At 38.4% G+C, this 22603-nt stretch overlaps 2 protein-coding genes across 4 annotated transcripts; both read right to left on the reverse strand.

Annotated features, from left to right (window-relative positions):
• Nucleotides 1–4353: 4353 nt before the first annotated feature.
• On the reverse strand, nucleotides 4354–11374 carry znf740b (zinc finger protein 740b). Of its 2 annotated transcripts, XM_041800220.1 has the most exons (7): nucleotides 11277–11364; nucleotides 8884–9026; nucleotides 8481–8714; nucleotides 7860–7994; nucleotides 7633–7762; nucleotides 7211–7329; nucleotides 4354–7088 (listed from the first exon to the last, which is right to left on the reverse strand). In XM_041800220.1, exons 2-7 carry the CDS (start codon nucleotides 8917–8919, stop codon nucleotides 6939–6941), a joined length of 804 nt encoding a protein of 267 aa, XP_041656154.1. In that variant the 5' UTR covers nucleotides 8920–9026; nucleotides 11277–11364; the 3' UTR covers nucleotides 4354–6938. The 2 variants fall into 2 exon arrangements, with proteins under 2 accessions (XP_041656154.1, XP_041656155.1); XM_041800221.1 differs by lacking the exon at nucleotides 8884–9026 and having other exon boundaries at nucleotides 11277–11374.
• Nucleotides 11375–12624: 1250 nt separating this feature from the next.
• zgc:174906 (uncharacterized protein LOC571548 homolog) lies at nucleotides 12625–14662 on the reverse strand. 2 transcript variants are annotated; one of them, XR_005992569.1, is made up of 4 exons: nucleotides 14544–14662; nucleotides 13833–14183; nucleotides 13655–13746; nucleotides 12625–13569 (listed from the first exon to the last, which is right to left on the reverse strand). XR_005992569.1 is itself a non-coding variant. In XM_041799640.1 (4 exons), the coding sequence occupies exons 2-4, from the start codon at nucleotides 14146–14148 to the stop codon at nucleotides 13289–13291; spliced, it is 672 nt and encodes a 223-aa protein (XP_041655574.1). In that variant the 5' UTR covers nucleotides 14149–14183; nucleotides 14544–14662; the 3' UTR covers nucleotides 12625–13288. The 2 variants fall into 2 exon arrangements, 1 of the variants encoding a protein (XP_041655574.1); XM_041799640.1 differs by having other exon boundaries at nucleotides 13655–13729.
• Nucleotides 14663–22603: the final 7941 nt, after the last annotated feature.

The raw sequence follows: 22603 nt of genomic DNA on the forward strand, positions 1-22603 counted from the left end.
AAACAATGGGCTGGTCACTGCGATAGGCCAGGCCAGGCCGTGGCATGCCATGATGCCACTGCCCACACTGATGAGGTGCGTCTGCCTATTCTTTGTGCTTTCGCATTTTTGGTAAAGATAGAGAGATAGAGATAAAGAACTGGAAATCTCAGAAGCAACTGGAAAATACTCACAGGAAAACTGAGCTGGTAGAAGTATGGATGTTTACCAATTTAGAGCTCCCATAGCTGAGACCCTTTAGTTAACCCAGGTTCTTTTCTCCTCCTTCTGTAGCTGCTTTTACACCACTTAAATTCTCTGGTGCAGGTTGCCTTTCGGTTATAGGCAGACTGGGATCCAGCTGCATACATTATTAATTTCTGTATAATAGCCCCCAGTGTTTGAGAATATTACAATATTTGGTAATCATTAATAAGTAATGCATTCACACCTTTGCTGCTCATTGTTTGACGACAGCATTCAATTTATGGCAAATTCTTTCAGATTATATCAAATACTTACCGAGCAAGCACTGCAAGTCGAATGGATGTTTTTACATTGATGCTGCAACAGTTATAGTTTAAACTGGTGTGTCACAGACAAGAAGAGCACATTTCCTTTCCTCACTTAGAGAAAAAAATGAAGTGTTTCTATTTATTGACATTTTCTGTTTCCCACTTGCTTTGAAGCGTCACTCTGTGTCCCTGCTTGATGTTTGAGGTCATGTTCACTGAGGTGTCTACAAAAATGGGAGTGAACTGGACGCAGGAATTGAAATTTTAATGATGAGCAACAGCAGCACCACAATGCTGACGGCCATGGAGCACCTCAGACAGCTTAAATATCACCGCTAATTAACACAGAGAGGTGGGCTGTCACAGGCATGATTGATGCTCGGGGGGGCAGATCGCTGCCTTCAACCAACCAGCGATTCCTTTATTAATCAAAGCCCTGAGATGAAAAGGCTCTCCCACACCTCGGGGAGAGGGAGATAGCAGGAGCTATTGTTGGGAGGGTTTCAATCATTCGCCAGGAGCCTGTGATGTATTTGATCAGGGGGGCATCCAAACATTTGTAGGAGACAGGATGTTTCTACTGCTGGAGCTTGTTTTTGTGAAACCTCTGAATCACCCATATGTTTACAAAGCCACAGTATGCACAGTCGGATTAGATTTACTGCATCTTGTGGAGATTTTAGGAGCAATTTTTTCTCCCTCTGACAGGAGAGGTGAGCATGCGGAGGGCTGGCTATCGCTCTCACACACTTTCCTCCCTGATAGAGTGAACCAGACTGAGCACTCCTTAACTTAACCTCAGGACTGTAGTCTGTCTCACAGAAATGATTTTGAACCAAGATGATTTCAGCACTTTATGTATGAAGATGGAGTGTTATCCCCCCTTCTCTGGTCTCCCCCTATCCACCTCACTTAAGGAGGTCCATTGTTAAGTGCTGGAGGCCTGTGGGTGCTGTAAATCAGGCTGCAGAGGGAGGGGATGTCTCCCATGGGGGGAGAGCACACACTCCCAGCAGCCTTCAGGCTGATCTCATCCTGCTGATTCTTAATGCTTTAATTAAGGAACTGGTCAATAGCAAAGAGGAAGGTGCTAGATATGATCTGCACTTCCTAACGCACCACTGATGTGGCAATACCTATGCAGGCCGAGTGACAGGGCAAGATAGTCTTCCTTCCTCTCTGAAGAATGCAGTTTTAGCTATCACCACAGAGACTTTTACATCCTTTTCATTACCAGCTTTAACAATAACACTAATAATACTGATACTAATGCTACTTATAACTATATTTTTTGCTGTACAGGGGACTTAATATGTTTTATTATGTTTAATTCTTAATTGGGAATTTTGTTTTTTGTGAGGAATGCAGAATCAAACTTTGGTAATGTATTTCTTACAAAGTCCAGGTTATGACTTCAGTGAGTGGTTCATAGAAACATTGCAAAAAAACTACAGAGCTCTTTTTTTGCCAGTGTAAAAACCATCCGTTTCTGTTTCTATTTTTAAGAAGGTTGTGAACAGAGACAAGCTTGGGGGACACCTCCCTCTTGTGGTGCACAAAAGGCTCAGGAAAAGCTTTCAGCCTGGGAAGATATTCTGTTTTTCTTCAGCTTCATATCTCTGTAAACTAGATGAGTGGTTTTACTATCCACCAGTCAGAGACAAAGGACCCTATTATAACAGTCTGGATCAAAATTAGTCACTTTTTCTAACAATGAATTAACTTAAAGTGGATTTATCAATTATTAAACAGGCCAACTTACAGAATCACTTGAAATAAAAGTTAATGCTTTGTCATTTACACCATAAATAACTTTTGCAGCACATCACTTTTTTCCCAAGTATTTCAAACAAAGAAAGGATTTTTTACACAGCTTTTCCAAAATTACTTTACAAAAAAAAAAAAAAAACAACCTACCAAGGTCAAAATTATCAGCCTCCTTCAGAGACATCTTTTTTTTGTTGAGCCAGTTGTGTATTGATGGCTTTCACTTTGTAAATGCTAAAAGCTTTAAAAATCAAGTTAAAACTGAGGGTTATCTTTACCAACATTACAAAAACTTTAGTTTCTGGAGAAAAAGCGACTGAAAAAGCATCATGGCAAAAAAAAAAAGTTTAGATTTTAGAAAAATAACTGTTGCTCCTGCTCATAAAGCAGGAGGAAGATACAGAGTTATCACAGCATTTACAAGTGTCAAGAACTGGAGTGAGAGGAATCATCAGGAGATTCAAAGAGAGCCACACAGTCCAGAACAAGACTGGCAGAGATAGGAAGAGAAAGATTTCAAAGACTCTGGAACGAAAACAAGTTAGAGGTGTGTCTAAAGCCTAAAAACAACTGCTAAGACACTAGTGAATGACTTAGTCAAATTGGAATTTCTGTCTCAAAGAGGACAATCACCAGAGCCCTGCACAGGAATGGACTGAGAGGCTGCATACTATGAGAAACTCCACCTTCAAGCGAGACTGGAGTATGCCAAGGACAGCCTGGAGAAAGATTACGCATACTGGTAGCATGTCCTTTGGTCAGATGAACTAGAGAACTAGAACTCAAGCTCTCTGGACATTGAGATGTCGCTTATGCTTGAAGAAAGAAGGGAGAGGCATATCACCCAAAGAACACCTTCCCTACATGAAACATGATGGTTGGAGTATTTATTATGCTGTGGTGATCTTTCAGTGCAGCTGGAACTGTGAATTTTGTAGAAGGAGTCATGAAAAGAGAAGGATATGTGAGGGTCTGGGTTGTCGCTTTGTTTTCCAAAGTTATTGACTGGCTTACAGAAAGCCCTGACATGAATCCCACTGAAAATCTGGAGGGAGAACTGAAGACCAAGGTCCATTCCAGAAGACCATCAGATTTGGAGCTTGAGAGATACGCCAAGGAAGAATGGGCTGGGATTCCTCCAGAGATGTGTCTGAGACTTGATGAAAGCTGTAACAAATGACTGCAGGCTGTTATCCAGCAAAAACTAGACTCAACTGACTATTAGCATTAGGTAAGCTAATAATTTTGACCCTAGTAGTCTCCGGTTTTTGTAAAATACTTTTTTTCTTCGTGCAAAGTAAAATAAGGTAAGCAAACTAAGATGTTTGGGAAATACTTGGGAAACTGAAATTTTCCTAGGGAGGCAAATAATTGTGTCCTCATCTGTGTGTGCTGTTCTTGAAGTTTTACTATCTTTCAGGGGAATTTTGTCTTCATTTAAAAAAATAAAAGAGAAAATATTGAAAAAAAGAGTTGAGTCCTGTAGCTGGTAAAAGATGAATGTTTACCACTGGGCTCTAAATGACCAACTGGTGACCTTTCTACTTAAACTGAACACAAGGATTTGCAACTCTTTGGACTTCTTTTATAAAGCAATATGTTGCTGTTTCATTTTTTCATAGAAACAACAGATTGCAAGTCACTAAAGCAAGTTAGGACTGTCTATTTTGATCTCTTTCCTGTTTGTATTCTTTTATTATTTTACACACAGCATTGTTACAGTTTAAAATTACCACCAATCTGTTAACAGAAATGTTTGTTTCTGCATGACTCAAGTAGAAACTTTGGCAGAGAACATTGTCCCTATTATGGGTAATGATGCCATCTGCTGACAGTACTGCTGCATTACATTTGTCTGAAGTGTTTTGTAAATTCAGTAAGTAATGCGCCAATTTGAAAACAAGTAATTAAATTTCTCATTTCATGTTGAGCGAGGCGCAGTGGAAGACAACTTTAATGGGTCACGATAAATTATTGAGACCGGCTGAAAAGTCCCCAGGGACGTAGAAAACAAATGAAAAGGAATCAATCTGGATCGCTGAAAAATCTCTTTAGAAGTAATGTTGCAGAAAATGTGAACAACATACATTTGTTTAAAAAGTGTAACAGCTTTATTGAGACTTGGGGCCCTAAACTGCCATTACAAGCTCCATGCTACAGAATGATTGACTGACTTTGATTTTACTTCACCCCGAAAGTTACAAAAAAGATGGGGCGTACATTTGAAATTAAAAAAATCTCTTTAACAAAACATTTTTACAATATGTTTGAACATATACATGCAAAAGATAACAAAAAAGACTAACCATAGCTGCTACACTAAAATGGCGTGAGTGGCCACTTTTACTTTCCTCCTAATTGACAGATGAGGATGAGGAGATGGGCTTCTCAGCTGTATCAAGAAATCATGAGACTAAGGATTATAACTTTGTAAATACTTTGATTTTCTCTCAACATGTAGGTCCTTTACACACTATTTCTATCCCTAATAAAATTTAAATATATATTAACTTCATAAAAGAAGACAAGTCAGTGATGGGCCTGAAATTCCTCTTACATTATCTAAAACTTTGACAGAAACAGAAGTACCAGTCTAAAATACAATCCACTATAGCTGAGCGAACATCACCAGTCCAGCATGTGGAGCCTTCTTTTAATGGAACATAAAATAATGTAGGACTTTATCTTACAAAGCTAAACCTGGACCTTATATTCCCCTCCCCAGTTATCTTCACTGAAGATGCTTAAGGTTAAACTTGAGATGAAATTACATGGCACTGTATTCACATCACATTCAGTCAGGTCACCACAGAGGTAAGATCTGGGAATCTAAGGACAAGGAAAATTATTCTCTGATGTGTGCCATTATTATGAGCACTAAATAATCCAGAGCAAGGAGATTTCCCTCCAATGACAACAGTTTCAGGAGTGGGTCTAGTTTTGATCCATGTGTGACAACAGCCAAATACCAAACCAGCATTTAGCTCTAGAAATTCTGAGAATTTCCAAATATCAGCTTCTCTTAGCAAAAAACTTGAGAGGATGGAAGTCTGTCAAAGTTCTGACAATGTAAAAACAGTGAGGAAGAAAACACTAGAGACTAATAGTGGTTTCCTGCATGAGAGCGTGTAAACCAAATGATTTCATAGCTATGCTGGTGTTTACAGGAGCATTGAAGGATTTTTCTGTTTTGCAATGGATACCTGGTTTTTATGAGAATGCAAGATTATTAAAATGGTCATTGACTTGTTTTGTTTACGACCACCATGAGATCTAGGCTCAGGCAAATCAACATGTAAGCCTGCTATTGTATAGCAACAGTCAGTATGTTTTCATGCAGTTAGGAACTGTCAAATTATTGCACATGTAAACATGTCAGTCCAACTGAAAAAGATTTTCTTAAAAATGAAAATACTGGCCTATATAATGTGGTTGATAGATTTACTCTAGTATGTAAATGCCTCAGTTGGCCCAAACTGGACTAGATGTTCTGGGCATGCTTCACAGTCTCTGCACCAAGCTTTAACCTTGAAGCTGAATAGCATAAATGCTAAGCATAGCCTTCTGATATCACAATAAGCTAGAGGGATATCCTGCGTTGTATTTGTACCAAAAGTAACACGAAGAGCATGTAAGAAATGTACAGAGAAATATTTTTACCATTTATCTTTTAACCTGCTGCTTACTGACTAGTTAGCATAGTCGACAGTCAAACAATAAGTGGCTAAAAGGTGGCATATTGCCACCTAGCGTAGCAGAGATGGACAAACTTAGATCTATACATTTATTTTCCACTGGTGCTTGTATACTGGACAGTCCTCCAGTTAAATATCCTAATTTAGCTTTAACTGTAGCTCGACTTAACTGCATGTAAACAAGCCAAGTGTTCCCTAAGCCCTTTAAAACTAGATGAAACTGTGAATAGGTGAGCTAGCAGTCTATAAACTTAAAACCACGATTAGTTAAATATAACATTTCAGGAGAATCTAGTTAGCCTTAAGTGTTTTTGAAACAACAGGTAGTAAATTGTTTTAGATTCATTTAAGACTTTCATGTTGGGGAAAAAGGCGATCTTGTGTATGAAGAAAAAATGTTTGCCTTGTTGTCATTAAATGTTGTAATAAGCCCATTTCAAGCTAAAATCAGTTTCCTCAGCATTATATTGAGTTTAATATCAGATGAGTCCAAAAACCTCCAGTAAGAATGTGTGGCAAGTTACAACCTAAAGGCATCTCAGGCCACACATCTGCTATGATCTTCAGTTTATGGACAGTAGCTGGTACATGAGTGTCATTATGAAGACAATCAGCAGGAATGGGCACTAAAGTGGGAAATACTTCCATATGTTGTCCTCTAGTCAACGTCCCATGTGTAGCAGAGCATTGCAGGTCAACAGGATTCCTACACCATGCTGTAGGATACAATGAAAGTCAGTGGGGTTGAGAATCCCCTGGCAGCAAAACCCTCCAAAAACACCTGACCGAGAGCCAGTAGTCCTCCTATGTTTACCAGTGAGGTGAATGTAACAGTAGAAAAATACAAAAAAATCCACTACCAAGCTGTGTGAATGAGCTGGCGAGAGCAAACTAAAACAGTTTTAATCTAGTTTGTTGCCAAGGTATGGTGCTGTCAGGCTTCAATGCTTCTATCTGAGGGGTCTCTGTCAGAAGCTGAGGGTCAGACAGTCAAACGGTTGTTGGAAGGTTGTAGGGGGCTCCAGGAAGCTGGATGGGCAGATGTGTCCTGTGAGTACTGGTTTTCCTCTTTAGTCACCCCGACTGTACACAGCCGCCGGTGTCTCAGCAGCCTGTCCGTCCGGGAGAAATTCTGGAACCAGGCAAGGACAGATTTATATTTTAGTTAAAGGACGGGTTTATTTAATTTGTGCTGCAAGATCCTGACTGATATGATAAACCCATCTGTACCTATCCTATAAGATAAAAACGTACCTGATGGCAGCGATCACACTGGTACGGCTTCTCTCCACTGTGCACCCGCTTGTGTCTGTCCAGGTGGTAACGCTGAATAAACCTCATATCACAGGCATCACAAGCAAATGGCTTTTCTCCTGTAAATGGCCACAGGGAGAGCACTGATTACAATTACCTGTATATTTTATAGTCAAACACTACTACATGTTATGAAGTATATATGTTTAAAGGATTCGCACAACATAACAGCACAACTATGTCACATTAGATAACGCAGAACTAATATTTACATGAAGAAGATTAAGGTAAGGTAAGTAAGATTTATTATTCATTAGAAAAAAGAGATGTAGCAAATGCTAAATCTGACACTTGCAGGTGGAGTCTGTGCAGCAGCAGATGGAGTTTCAGAAAGGTATATATTTATAAAATGAATGTCTCACCTGTATGTGTGAGTATATGTCGCTTGAGGTGGTAGCTACTCCGAAAAGCTCCATAGCAGTGGTCACAGATGAAGTTCTTCTGAACTTTCAAGGAATTATCATCATCCATGTCCATTGGTGGAAGTAAATGCTAATAATGACAATGACAACAATGAGTTTAAATTAAACAATTCATGTGGCACTTTTGCATCTAGACAAACCAGTGCCAGTTCCCAAACAATCCTTACCTCTACTTTCTCTTTGGCTTTATTGGATGACCCTGATTTTTTGTGCTTCTTCTTGGGCTGCATATTCTGGTTTGCCTGCATGTCTTTTCCATCCATCAGTCTTGATGTGTGATAATCCCCATCTTTTCGGATCAGCTTTTCGAGGAAGAAGAGAAGTGGATGAAGTCAAAATCTGTAAAGGGGTTCTAACAGACCTAACTACATTAATTCACGTCGCAACAATTCATTATCAGAATCTAAAGTGAAAACAGATCCATGTTGCCAACATTAAGATAGGTCAATCAGTCATCTGATTCAGATTTATATGTATTTTTTTTCTTTATGTTGAATGATGTGGATTTAAATTAAAATGTCTTAAGTTATAAATAAGCAAAACAATTATAGCATTTATTTTACATATTCTTTTGTTGGATAATATCAATCTAAGTGTATAAAATGGGTCTTTATCTACATATCAAAATCATATCCTAGTAGATGTTGTGATTTCAGCTATTAATCAACCTCTGACCAATTAATTTATCTGATACTTTATCCTAAAAAAGCTGCGTTTTAGGCTTAATTTGAACAAGTTCCTTTCGAAAGAACCCAATCCACTTTTTTTTCTGTCTCTCTTGCTCTCACCAGGGGGGGACAGCTCCCTGCTGATGGGTGGCCCATGTGGCTGTGGTGGGCTTGACCATGGTGACCTTGGTGTCCATGGTGGTTGTGGCTGTGATGGGAGTGGGTTTGGTGGCTTTCGGGACTAGCCCTATGCCCCTGACCCAAAGGTGACATCATCCTCTTCTGTCCTGGGATGTTGTTGGCTTGCATCAGGGCCATGCTGGACAGCACTGCCTCGCAGCCCAGCAACCCGGCCTGACAACACAAACAACATGTCAGAGCAGAAAGGACTCCTCACAGAGACGAGGAGTCGGGGGGAGGAGAGGGAGTAATTGATTTGAGAGAAAAATAAAGTGGCACCAGAGCTGGGAATACAAGCTAAATCCATGATGGTGATTCTGATGATTAAGAGACTTCCACTGACCCATTTCATATGGTCCCTGTTGGAATGGTTTGTCATCGCCGTGGTTTAAATGCGTGTGTGTTTGGGGGAACAGTGGGGGCTGCACTCAGGATGAAGGGATAACAGAAGAGACCACACCCACCCAAATCATCAGGGGCCAAAGCCTGAAAGTAGAAGTATGACAACACAAGGCCAATAATTCTTACATGCTGGAATCAGGGGGTGACAACACATCCAATTTTGGGGGATTGCACAAATCAGTAAAATGTGGATATATGAGCAGAAATTTTGTTCCAGCATCTTTCTGTGCAGTCAATCAGGCAAGAAAGCCCCAATGGTTTGGTGCATGGCGTTTCCATGGTCAAAATAATAGCACAACATTCAGACACTGAAAATTGAGACATCCAATGGGAACAGAATATGCAGTAATACAGTTCTAGGGAAGAAGAAAAAACAGGAGGCGTGAGCCATTAATCAAATAAATCTGTCGTGCATGGGTTGTAACTGAAATAAATCAAAGCTTCAGGGTGTAAAAATGTTACAGATCACTTACAATGAAAACAAGTAAGATGGGAAATCTTTAGACAAACCCCCAACACCTCTCATTTTGTATAAATATGTACAATAAAAACACAACTACTGTGGGCTTATTTAGTACAATGGAGCTTCTCAAGTCTCAGCCAATCAGAGTGCTTGTTACAGTTCACAATAACTAAACATAGCACAAAAAGTAAGAAAATTTGTGTTCAGTAGATTATTTTTTTGTTGTAACAATGCTTCTTGGCAATAAACCTTATACTATTGGAAAGCCTGTTTATTACCCTATTAAATGGTGCCACATTTGTAAGGAACATGCATTTGTGGGATGAGCAACAAAGCTGAGTATGTGGATTTCACCCATGAAAATTTGCAAAATCTTTTCTGCCAATACCAAACAGCTTATTTTGCTGTTGCTTTTGACTCTTGTTCTGAGCTTCTGGTACCCCCAGGTGCTGCCAATCAGGTGCCTGATTGGCAGCACCTGTAAGCATGGGCCCTGCTACAGTGGTCAGTTGGTGGTCTGTTCCAAGAATCGGCATACCACGTTTGTCTGATCTGGATAGGGCCTGTGCGATAAGGCAACTTCAAGCTGGTGTTCCGCAAAACCAAGTTGTGGCATTGTTTGGAGTGAAGCCTAGTACCATCTCTAAACTGGTTATATGCCTATCCAAATTTATATGCCTTAGTCATCTATTAATTATTATCAGTTGAGTCACTTTTTTTGTTATGTAGTCCTCGTTGTGGCATTTCTTTTCTTAAGAAACTTGTTCAACCATCTGGTAGACTTTATGGTTACAAAATGTATGTCGTGCCTGTCATTGGAGTAACAGGGATCGCATTGGGGTGGTGAGGTACTCAAATGAGGTACCGAAATCTGCCTTGTAATTCAATATGGTAGATAACTAGTTAGATTTAGATACTCACCTCTAACTGAGTGGCATGATTATGTTGCTTGTTGTTTGATTAAATTAGGAAAAAAACACAGGAGGATTTCAGTCATACCAGCTTGAAGACCAAGACTTGTATACAAGCATGACAATGTATTTGGAAAGGGACTACTTTTTACTGAGAGGTCAGCTATCACATGCCATTAGCAATCAGCTCTTTAAAATGTGTGTGCATGTGCCATTATAGCATGTTCCTAATCAGAATTAAAACTAATAGTGCACTGCTCCATAAGCAGATGCATAAGTAGACGTTTAGTGGAGAAGCATGTGGCATGATTCATGATGTCCTGTGTGCACATATAGTTGATGAGTAGTTGTAGAAAACATGCAAGGGACCTCCATTCGTTAATAAACGTTCTATTCTCTCCACCATGATTTAAACACACACGTTTGTTGACATTTGCTCAATTCATCTTGAGTGTTTTTATTTGGCGATACATCTTTACACGTATTCGAGTTATCCTGCAGAAGCAAGCATGATGTCTCGATTACGAATTCGTGCGTTTCAGCAGTAGCTAGTGAGCTAGCGAGCAAGCAAGGTGTTTTTCTCTCTTTCTAGCAAAAGTGGAATAAAACAAAACCGGACAATGACAAAAGCAAATCAGAGAGATATTTCCATGTCCCCGTCTGAAAAATTTAGAGCAGTGCTTGTGGAGTAATGTCAAAGTAAGAGTCTCAGCTAAATTCAACAGAAATAGCTAAGCTGCTTGCTAGCCAGTAGTTCGGTTTTGGGACAACTCTTGTATGACTGAACCCCCACCCCCGCCCCAGACAACACAACAACAGCCAGGCAGGGCGTGCGGACTCAGCGCCGACCACAAAAAAACACCTCCCCCTGCGGCTAAAGCTGCTAGAAAGAAAGAAGCTGCAGAATATAAATCATTAAACGAGCCATGAACACGCAGTGCAAGAAAACCATATGCCTACCTTTCAATTTTAAGAGTTTTGAGGGTTATTATTTCTTGTCGCACTTCCAATTTTCTCAGTTTACAAACACTGACAGGAAATACCACCGGAAGTGCTCGCCACGGGGAGTGGTGATTGGTCAAAGCCTCTGTCATGTGACCGCAGCGAATTGACACATATCGGCTGCCATAATTGTGAGGTGATGGTGGTGGCATGGCTGTTGAAATCAATTTACGTATATTTTTAGAACATGAAGCGATAGAACAGTTTATATGGTTATATCTGGTCAAGCACCAATCCACAAACTTCCTGTAAGGTACCGAGAAGCTGTTAACCACCATAACATCAATATGGTAAAAAGTCAAAAACAGAACAAGTCTCCACATTTCTATGTGTTTCCATTTTATGCAGTTTTATAAACTGATAGACAAGACAAAATACTTAAGCTTCGCTCACACTGCAGGTAAAAATGACCCAAATCTGTTTTTTTTTCTCACATGGTACTCAAATTAGATTTTTTTTCTGACAGTGTAAACAGCACAAGTCACACTGAATCTGATCGGTTTAAAATCAGATTCAAGCCACTTTCATATGTGGTGCTAAATCAGATACATATCTGATTGTTTGGAATTTGACTGCAGTGTTAACAGCCAAAAAAATCAAGCAAAATTAAGCAAAAGATTAGAATGAGTCTGCATTATGCCTGCATTATGAACATAGCCATAGATTTTAGTTTCAGCGCTAAAAAGGTCCTCGTTTTTCTATTTTATCAGCAAAGACAAAAGTGCCTTTGCAGACCAACTCTTTCTTAAAGAGGCTTGTTAGCTGGGTGTGAACCTTCACATCTACTGTTATCCAAACATTCAAAAGGCAGTGAACCTTTACTGATTAATGTGTAGATAAATAAATACACAATGAAAGTGTACATTTTATCTTTTTACTATTAAATTTGGTCAAAAGCCTATTTTTGACTATTTGATTGTTTTTATGGTGCTTTTTTGTAGGGCTAGGAAATATGGCCTGAAAATCAAAACTATATTTTTTCATACCCAGCCTTATTTAGTATTTAATTGATTTTCTTTCTTGTGAAACAAATATAAATAAATAAGCATTTTTACTAAAAGTGAACTAATTTATCCTTTTGCGGATAAAGCTGTAAACTTCTCTTTTAACATGCACTTTGCTGTTCCAGAGGCAACAGCTGCCTGTGGATGAGCCTTGTTAATGACATGCAGTGTGCTGAAACAACCTTAACAGAACAGGATGCAGAGCACTGGTCACGAAACATGAGGAATACCCAGAAAATTGGACATTGTCCACTAGTTGATAGATTGCAGAAGGCAAAATAACAGGCTTTAGATGTCTCAGGAAAGATGGTTTATGGCACATCATGTGGTCTACTTCATGTGATATCAAAAATATTTACACCATTAGGAACTTGATATTGGAACTGCTACAAGTCAGCCTAATTGATACAGTCCCAAATAAATAAAAAACATATTTGGTACTTTTCCATATAAAGAGCATATAAAACTTGTACCCTTAAACATCCAGTTAATATAATAAAAAGATATGCTTAAAAATACTTCAGAAAAACATAATTGAATACCACAAAGTAAACTTTCTTTTTTAAAATTTTGAGCCTCACTAGGAAAAAAAAAACATACAAATCAAGAAAAAGAATTGTCTTCCTAATTGAATGCCCATGTGTATTAACATTTAATTTTAACTTAGTTTGCCAAGTTGTTTTCTCAACACAGCCAGCATAAATATCCATCATTAAGGCACAACCAATAAGAAAACATGTTTCATGCACAGTTTATAAAACAAACCACTGAGTAGTGTTGTGAGAAGTAGGCCTTTTCAAATTGTCCATTAGCAAGAGGCCCTTTTCTTTGGGTACTTAATGGTACTGTAAGGTAAATCCATAGAGTGAGAACATTTGTTTCTCTTTTCTGGCACAAAAGTACTGTATCTGATGAAAAACACAGATTAAAAACTCAGATAAAAATCTTAATAGAAAAAATAAGGCCTTAGTCAGACTCCAGCAGGAAGTCAATGCTTTCAGATGACAGGCCTACGCCTTCCTGACTGAGCCGAGAGTGCAGGTGAGCAGCAGTGGCTTTTTCCTTCTGACAGGTACGCCAGAGACGCAGCATGGCAAATACTCGCTCCACGTGGAGGAAATGGTCTTCTTCAATCTGTTCCAGCTTCACAGAGGGGATGTCCAGAGCCAGTCTGCCTATCTCCCTCCAAGATCTACCAATGGTGCGAGCCAAGATCATCAGCTGCTTCTCCTTCACTAAGATGGAACCTGTGCAATGAGAGAATGGGCGTAAAGTAAGTGACTGGCTTTAGTGCATTTAAAGGAGAATAACTTTAATTTAAGTATAACTCACTTCTGCTTATCTTTTTAGATGAAACAGTCTCTTCTAAACAAGGACCTGGTTTCCTTTTTATCGTTTCTTTTATTCCTTGTGCAAACAGAAACCTGTACATTTAGACAAACTGAGATCATCTAAATAAAGAAAAAGAAGAAAAAATGACATGAATGGGAAAATGAAATAGACCTCCTACCTGGAGACAGCACATTGACCTGCAGATCCTTTGTAAAGCTAAGCATTGGGAAGGTTTCCTGCAGGGTCTGCTCATTCAGTAGGTCCAGCAGACCCTGCACAGCTTCAGGACCTCTCTGGATGATGTGATCCAGCAACTCTGTCACCTTCTCACTGGGAACACGGCAGGCCTTTACCTGCTGGTAGCCATGAGGAGACAGCAGGCAGCGAGAGTCTGCATGCTGCAGGACGAAGTCTGCATCCCCACTCAGTATATCTATGAGTTTAGCCTTCTGGCTCCTAAGGAGCTGGACTTTGGCTGATGGTTCCTCAGACATGGCTGGATGTCACTTAAATCGGCTCCTGAGAATAGCTGGACAATAAGCATTAATTATCAGAAGAAATATTTAACTTCTCAAGATTAATATTCATGATCAACGGTAGTAAATATGCCTATATGTTAATTTCAATAATATTAATTTAGAAAAGGTTGTTGGTAATTTAAAAAGATCGCCTCTGCACTAAATACAGCTTGAAACCTTGATATGACGGTATTAAAAACCAATATATTGTATTTTATTTTTTGCCATTAAGAACGACAATCATGTTTGTCTTGACTTCCTGGTTTTCTGCATAGCATCCACAGTCAGACTATTACGCTCTCACGCTTTCATAAAGCATGACTTTGAGTTACAGACTAATCATATTCACATTAATCATATAAGGGTCTCACCATTTATTGTTACAGCTCGAGGGACAAAAACACTGAATAAAAACTAGTTTTAAGCGGACTCTGTGTAAACCTGTCTCGAACAACTAAACAGAACCACTCACTCCTCCCGCTGCTTTTCTTCTTCGTATATTTATAGCTGCATTCACGTCTGTGTGTCTCTATCTAGTGTTTGGAAGGCGTACCTGCAGGACTCTGAATGGGCTAAGAGGATTTGGTGACATCTGGTGGAATTGATCAACAACTACAATTACACAAAAAGTAGTTTCTTTGTTTTTCACCGACTGGGAAAAACGGAAAAAGACAATATTTAAACAATGAAAATAAATAAATTAAGAAAGACAGGCTTAATTGATCCCGTAGAAAACCATCTGACAGAATAAGAAAGAAAAAATATGAATTTAAAGATTTAAAAGGACACTCAAAAGCTAATAAAGAAGACAGTTCTCTCCTATGGTTAAACTGATTGGGAAAGATATTGTACTGAAATAAAGATAATGAATTGATTCTACATATGATTATTTAAAGATGAAAAAGACACTACAGGCACTACAAATAATGTTAAGCTGTAATAAAGAACTTTTAGCATCAAATGTCAACACAAATGTAAAATGCTTCTGCTTTGGAATATATATTTAAATATGTCTAACTAAAACATACCAAAATATATATGATTGAGAGACTTCACATTGTCATGTCTGGACCAATGAGCTGAAAATTGTATTTTATTTTAATAGCTTGTCTTATTTTTCAAAATAGCTTTCTTTTTGGCAATGAGAAGATAAAGAGTTAATCTACTGGGAGACAAAAATGGCCCGCAGATGTAATGTATCAGCCCAAACTACAAATTTGTCTTCCAAAAATATAGTTACAGCACAGGGTCCAATGTTCAGTATAATTCAACCAGAAAACAAACGTATTATGTGCTCAGTTATGTTTAGGAACTTCAGCTGTAGCCTCAATGATGAATGTTTATCATGTCCCAGAGGAGAACAGTGTTTTTTTGTTGAGTGAGAAACTGAGAACGAGATTAATCTTCTGTTTAACTGTCCCATTTATGATAACTTGAGGGATGTACTTTATGGGAGAATGCCTCCCATTTATGTTGATTTTCTCTGGTTGGATGATAATTAAAAACTTGAGTTGTTTTATGTTGCAGATTTTGTCTGGAAAGTCTTAGAGAAAATCCAGAGTGTATTTAATACTGGGCTGTTAAAGAAACATAAATGGCTTGTTATAAGCTGAGTTGTTGGAACACTGCAACAGTGTTTCTAATGTCTTAAAAACCCATTGGGTGACACTTCATGTGCATGCATATAAAAATATTATAGTACAAAAATATTTTGTTATACTTTGACAATCTACACTGTAAAAAAGAAAGGATTTTTTTTTTTACTTCTGTAACATTTGTACTAAAAATCATATTACTATGATACCATTGAACTTGGTTGCATGGCAGTGCAGTGGTTTTTACTGTCACCTTACAGCAAGAAGGTTCATGGTTTGAATCCTCATGTGACAGGTCCTTTTTGTGTGGAGTTAACAAGTTGTCCATGTCCATGTCCATGTGTGGGTTCTCTCATGGTCTTCTCCAAGAAAAGCAATTCTTGTGATCCTAAATTATTCATAGTGTGAGTATTAATGTAATTTGTCTATAAATGTCTGTGACTGGCTGGCATCCAATCCAGGGTGTACCCCACCTCTCACCCCATCTGTAGACTCTGATAAGGTAATAGAACTCAAACTGTTAGAGGCCACTGATTACCTATAAAAATGTCAGTAAAACTCACTGAAAAAAACAAAGTTTTTGATAAGTAGCAGGTACTCAGCCATTTCAAGTTACATCAACTCAGCTTTACTTGTACATTTATGTTAGGTTAACTTACTCAACTCAACTTTAACTCAACTTTATTTATTTGTATAGCACCTTTCACACACAAGACATGTAGCCCAAAGTGCTTTACAAGGAACTAACCTCTGTAAGTTTAAGTAAGCTGTGGAAGCTTTCTTCCATTGATGGGTTCAATTTAAATCCAACTTATAACAACATGATAACATACTTTTCTTTAAGTGGCATATTTCTCACTCACTTCAGTTTTAATTTTACATGATCCCTTTTCATAACTTTGCCCACAATAATAATAATAATAATAATAATAATAATAATAATAATAATAATGCATTTATTTATAGTCAGCTTTCAAAGCAATCAAGGTCACCTTACAAGAAAAAGTTAAAAATAAGACATATAGCTAAGTCCACAAAAATATACATAAGTTAGCAATGAGTTTAAACAATGAATAAAACAGTGTGGGTTAGCTGAAAGAAATCAGTCAAGCTGAATATACAAGTTGCACCCGAAGTTCAGCTATCTTGAGTGGTTTTTGGTAAACTGACTATAAGCTGCATGCTGAACCAGGAAAACCTCTTCCAGTATTTTCATTATAACATGCATGTTAAATCAAAGTTGCATCACCTTTGCAGGACTTCCCTAACTGCTTGGGTAACTTTACTCATGGTGCAAAAGTGTCTAATGCCCAACAGAGGAAGAAAAACTGCTTATTTAGGGATGATTGTCAAATAATTTGAGTAATATGATAAAAATGACTCAAAGCGATTGGGCACTGCTTACTTAAAACTAAAAGATGTGTTCCTCAAACTCTGAAAAATAGAGCTAAAAAAATGATTTTTCTTTTTAATTTAACACAACTCATTTTTCTCAAAATTTTACAGTCCAGTCTTACAGTGCAGTGACAGTTGGGACTGTTGGGGTTGTGAAGACAATGGTTGGATTATTAATTTTAATTCAAGAAAATGTAAAGAAGCAAACTAACAAAACACTTCAAAGAATTATTATTCATATGCTAAATATATGGAACCCTTACCATTGTCTATACATTGCCTGTAAAAGGATTTACTGCCTTTTATTGATTTTATGAATACATCATGGTCAATGTATCTTGGCTGTTTTGGACAAAAAAAAAAAGATTTCAACAAATTAATGTCAAACAAAAATATGTATATTAAAATAAGTTACTGCATAAATATTCACCCCCTTCAAGTCAGTATTTAGTAGATGCACCTTTGGCTGCAATCACAGCACTGAGTCTGTGTGGATAGGTCTCACCAAGCTTGCACATCTGGAGACTGTAAATTTACTCCATTCTTCTTTACAAAACTGCTCAAGCTCTGTGGGGTTGCACAGGGATCAGGACTGAACAGCCCTTTTCAAGTCCAGCCACAGATTTTCCATTAGATTGAGATCTGGACTTTGACAAAATATCCTTAGTTTTAGTCTTTGGCACAACCATACTGACTGGCACCTACACCCAAGTATGAGTGTAAAATGGCCTGATTTGATTGGTTAGGACTTCACACAGTGGTACTTTTATGTATAGAGTTGTATTCAAACATCATCTTTAAATTAGACAAAATGATAAGTGAAGAGTAGCCGGTTTGAATAGGTCTTTAAAATGTATTATGTTCACATAGCCCTGACATCTATGAAAAAACTAAAACTAACACTACAACTAATAAAAACTAAACTAAAATTAAGCTTTTTTTTTTTTTTTTTGCAAAATAACAACTAAACTAAACTAAAAGAACAGCAGTAGAAACTGATTAAAACTAAACTGAAATTGAACACAGATTAACACCTGCTGGTAGATTTAACTGAACTCTGGGCCAGTTTTTTTATGAGTTGCTTGGAGTGTTCTTATGTCTTCATGGTGTGATGGTAGCCAGGAATATTGATGAACAAGTGACTGGAACAATCATTTGAGAGACGTTCACTGCACTCAGATGATCCCCATTTCACTAATTGTAAGACTACCAGCACCAGTTGCCTGGACCTCTGCTGAATAAGGCCAGTCACTTTGAAGCAGTGTTTGTTTTGACAGCTGTTTTTGATTTTGGTCTCCATCTTAGTCTTTAGATTGAATGCATTTTAGTTTTAGTCACATTTTAGTGATCTATAGTTTTAGTCTAGTTTTAGTCAATGAAAACTCAAAAACATTCTAGTCTAATTTTATTCCATTGAATGTCCTCACATTTTTGTCTTAACTTTTAGTCCAAACATTATCCTCTTGTCTAAATCTGGTACCAAATCATGGTAGTGTTTTCTATGCACCCTGCCAAACCTGGGGTCCCTGCTCTCTTTAGCTAAGAGGCAGAATAGCAGATGAATTATATTTTGATAGATTTACCCACAGTGGAGAAATATCACAGATTTTGAATGTCTGACGAAAACTTAATTACATTGTATTCTAGTTTCAGTCATCTTGACGAAAACTAAACTTACCTTAGTCCATTTTAGTCATCAAAGATCTGTCTTAATCTAGTCCTTTTTCATGGAATAAAAGCTGTCGATGAATAGTCTAAGTTATAGTTTTAGTTGAAAAAATTAACACTGCTTTGAAGGGGATAGAAGTTCATGTAATCACTTATTTTACCTTGCATATTTTCGTTTCATTGACATTACTTTTAAGAAATTTGTTTTCACTTTGACATCCAGGATTTTTTTTTGTTTCTTTTGTCATAAAAGCCAACTTATGTAATCTTGCAGAGCAGAAAGGTTTGCCTGTTTCAGTGTTTCGCTGGGGCGAATCCATCTTGCAAAGCTCCCATCTGAACACTCCTGATTGGGCCCTGTAAGAAAGTGACAGGACCAATCAGGAGTAAGAGGCAGTACTTTTGAGCACGGCGGAGTTGTGATGTAAGCAATCAGCGACAAGAGGCTGGTGCAATTATGGCGGAAGAGACAGGTGTGGATGCTGCTATAGCGTCAGTTTTATCAGAACTTGATATTTCTTTGTTAAAAGAAGAACAAAGAACAGCAGTGAGTTCTTTTCATCATGTAGTGACATGTCTATAGTCGCCATGGTTCGGGTTATGCAGTCCTCTATGGAGTTTACTTCTCTGTAGCAACGCACACCTACGACGTCACATGTTGTGTTGCTCTGATCAGATGTGACAGAATCACCCTCCAATCACCCTCCGAGTGTTTTTTCAAAGGCTGTGCCCTTTCCCAAACACCGTCCATGGGAGGTTTCCCAGATGGATGTGGGAAACAATCCATCTGGCGTGTCAGGTTACAAATTATATCACCCATGATTGATTTATAAAATCAATAAGAGGGTAAAACATCCAAGGGGGTGATTGCTTTTTATAGGCACAGTATTTGTGCCTGCCTTTTTGCTGAAATTCCTCAGCAGAGACTCAAACATCCACTATTGTTGTTGGTGGAATTGGAATAGTTAACATGTAAACTTTACTAGCTTCTCTGCCTGAGCTGCTGCCACAAAAAAAGAAGCCCAAACAGTCATTTTGATGCAGAGAAATGTGTTGCTGTTGTTCAGTCTGCTAAAGTAGAATGCTGCAAACATGGGAATAAATATTTGATTGTTTTGTCAGGGCAGGAAAGATTCACTGCATAAATACCAAGCAGAAAATGTGTGTCTCTTTGTGTTTGTGTGTGTGTGTTAATTGGATGGTCGGGTGGATGATGCCGGATATAAACTGTACATGTTAGGTCAGTGTATCATTTCAGAGAAAAGGCCTCTGACTGTTACCGGACCACAATTATCAAGGGCCAGCGGTCACACGTCTGCTTAGCCTGTTTACTCAGCTCCACTAGGGGAAATGACAAATCAATACCTTATTCTTGGACAGATATTTGCTTTGTGTGAGAGGAAAAGCCTCTGGAGCCCATTTCATCCGCACACAGTATACACTGTGAGTCACTGTGTGTATTAGCTGTCTGAGCAAATGCTGTTTTCTCTGCCTACAGTGGGTGGGAAAGTACGAAGAAGCACCATTTATTCTTATTATTTATTCTTACCACACAGGTGAGAGGAGAGAAGCACACAGTCCATCCACTTTTATGTACTTCTAACGATACTATTATGCTGTAAATTTTTATCATGCTCAGAAAAGATCTTAAGAAGTCACATTATGAAGACTTGCTCAGAGCTGAAATGCACTGATTTGCTGATCTTGGGAAATATACCAGTGTTGACACCCTGGATGCTTTCAACTCCAAACGCTGTATAATGTGCCTGTGAAATGTGTGCTTGGTCATTCTGTATTATATCACTGCAGCACAAGTGGAGCATATTCTGTATGCAATATGAAAATGAACTTACTTTGCTGCTGAATGAGCATGATCCCACTCATACTCATGTGCTTTTCAAGCCCCATCGCGCTCTCTGTCAAGTGGTAAACTCCATCTGTATGTGCGTGCTAGTGCTGCATGGTGTAATAGCCGGGACGCTCCACAGAGCTGATGGAAAATAATGCACTTTCCTTATGAGCGGCTCTGGCTTCATTCTACAGACCTCTGCACCTGGAAAATTGGGATTTTGTAGAAGAGTGTGCAAGTGTGTGTGTGTTTATGTATGCACGTATACAATTGGAAAGCAAGCCAGTGCAGCAGCTTATCCCCCTGCATGCTTTAACAGATAAATTAGATTTACATGTAAAGTAAGAGACAAGGGAAATCACTCTTACTGACAGTTTGTAGCACTCCAAGGGACAAAATGGAGTTAGTGTGGATGAGACATCCTTTTCAACCCACTTTCACAGCACACAAGTGGGAAACTTATGCTAACACAAAGACAAAAACACGCACATAAACACAATTTCTTTGCAGGCTGTGTTTACATGTATCAAAGAGACTTATCACTTTTGAATTAGCATCCACCATGCAAATGTATTCATCTTTTTTTTCTTTTTTTTTCTTGAAATGTAGGCTTTGTAACCTGACACGCCAGATGGATTTGTAAAAACAAGGAAATGGGCGTATCCATCTGCTTTGCAAGGTTATAGACTTTGAACACTTGACATGAATCTACAGAAAGCATCTCTACCTGAACTTATGAAACTGCATGTGATGGAACTGGCAGCACCTTAAAGACTCTGTGCAATCTGACTCTAGTTTACACCTAATGACAAAGTTAAAACCTTATAGTAAGACAAATATCAACACAATTTCTCGTCAAACTCTGCACACTTGCAAGAAATCTGCAGACAGCTCTTCCCTTCTGAGACTGATGTCGTTTTTTTATAGTAATTCACACTCAAAGTACACAAGTCTAATCACATGTATTTGTCAAAAATATCTCATTATGGGTGCCAGTTAAGCTCACTTAAAAGCAGGCACCCATAAACTGAGGCTGTTGCCCTGGTTGTAGGAACAAATCCTGATCTTGGTGCTGTTCGGTGCATGTCCTCCCTCACTCTCTCTCCTAATATTTGAAAAATTTTCCTGTTTTTTTTTCATCTTCTCCCAACTGGCTTCTGTTCTAGATTGATTCACCAGCTGACTCCACTGATAGTGAGCAACAATAGCGGCTGTCAGTGTTGGGTGTAACGCAGTACGAAGTAACACGTTACTGTAATCACATTTGTCTGTAATGTAGAAGTGTAACGCATCACTGCTGTTAATTTAGTAATCGCATTATTGTACGGTAAAATAATGATCTTGCTACTTGCGTTTCTGTAAGTCCTCCAACTTGCAGGTGAATGAAAACATCAGATTGAGTCCAGGGAGGAGGCAGGGGCATAGCTAGGGATTTAGAGCACCCAGAAAGAATATTACACAGGGGCTTCCTTAACCAGCTAGCCAAGCAACAAATGTTGCATCATTTTTATGAATATCTTTGCATTTTAATGTATTTTGGAACCATAATTTTCCCATTTTCGAGCAACATTTTTAGTCTGGTTAAATTAAATTTACTTTCATTATTTTGCAGCGCTGGACTACACCATTTGGATATTTATAAGGGAGGGGCAGTCACTCGCAGGGCTGAAACATAGAGACAGACAACCAGGCACACTCAGGTGGAAGAAATGTTACCTACTGTGGCTTACTGGACATATTTCTCTGTGAGGTGCTGTTTTGATATGATTTACACAACTTTGCTGTCACCTGCTTTGTATTTAAGGGCGATAAAGAGAGATCTTGTGTATGTCCTCTTTATTAGAAGAAGGATTTGTGCTAATTGAAGTGTCTATCTTTTGCTGACTTTATTCTCATGACTTGAGTTAACTTAACATGACAGAAG

This window comes from Cheilinus undulatus, linkage group 11 (assembly GCF_018320785.1).
Source record: "Cheilinus undulatus linkage group 11, ASM1832078v1, whole genome shotgun sequence".
NCBI classification, from domain to species: domain Eukaryota; kingdom Metazoa; phylum Chordata; class Actinopteri; order Labriformes; family Labridae; genus Cheilinus; species Cheilinus undulatus.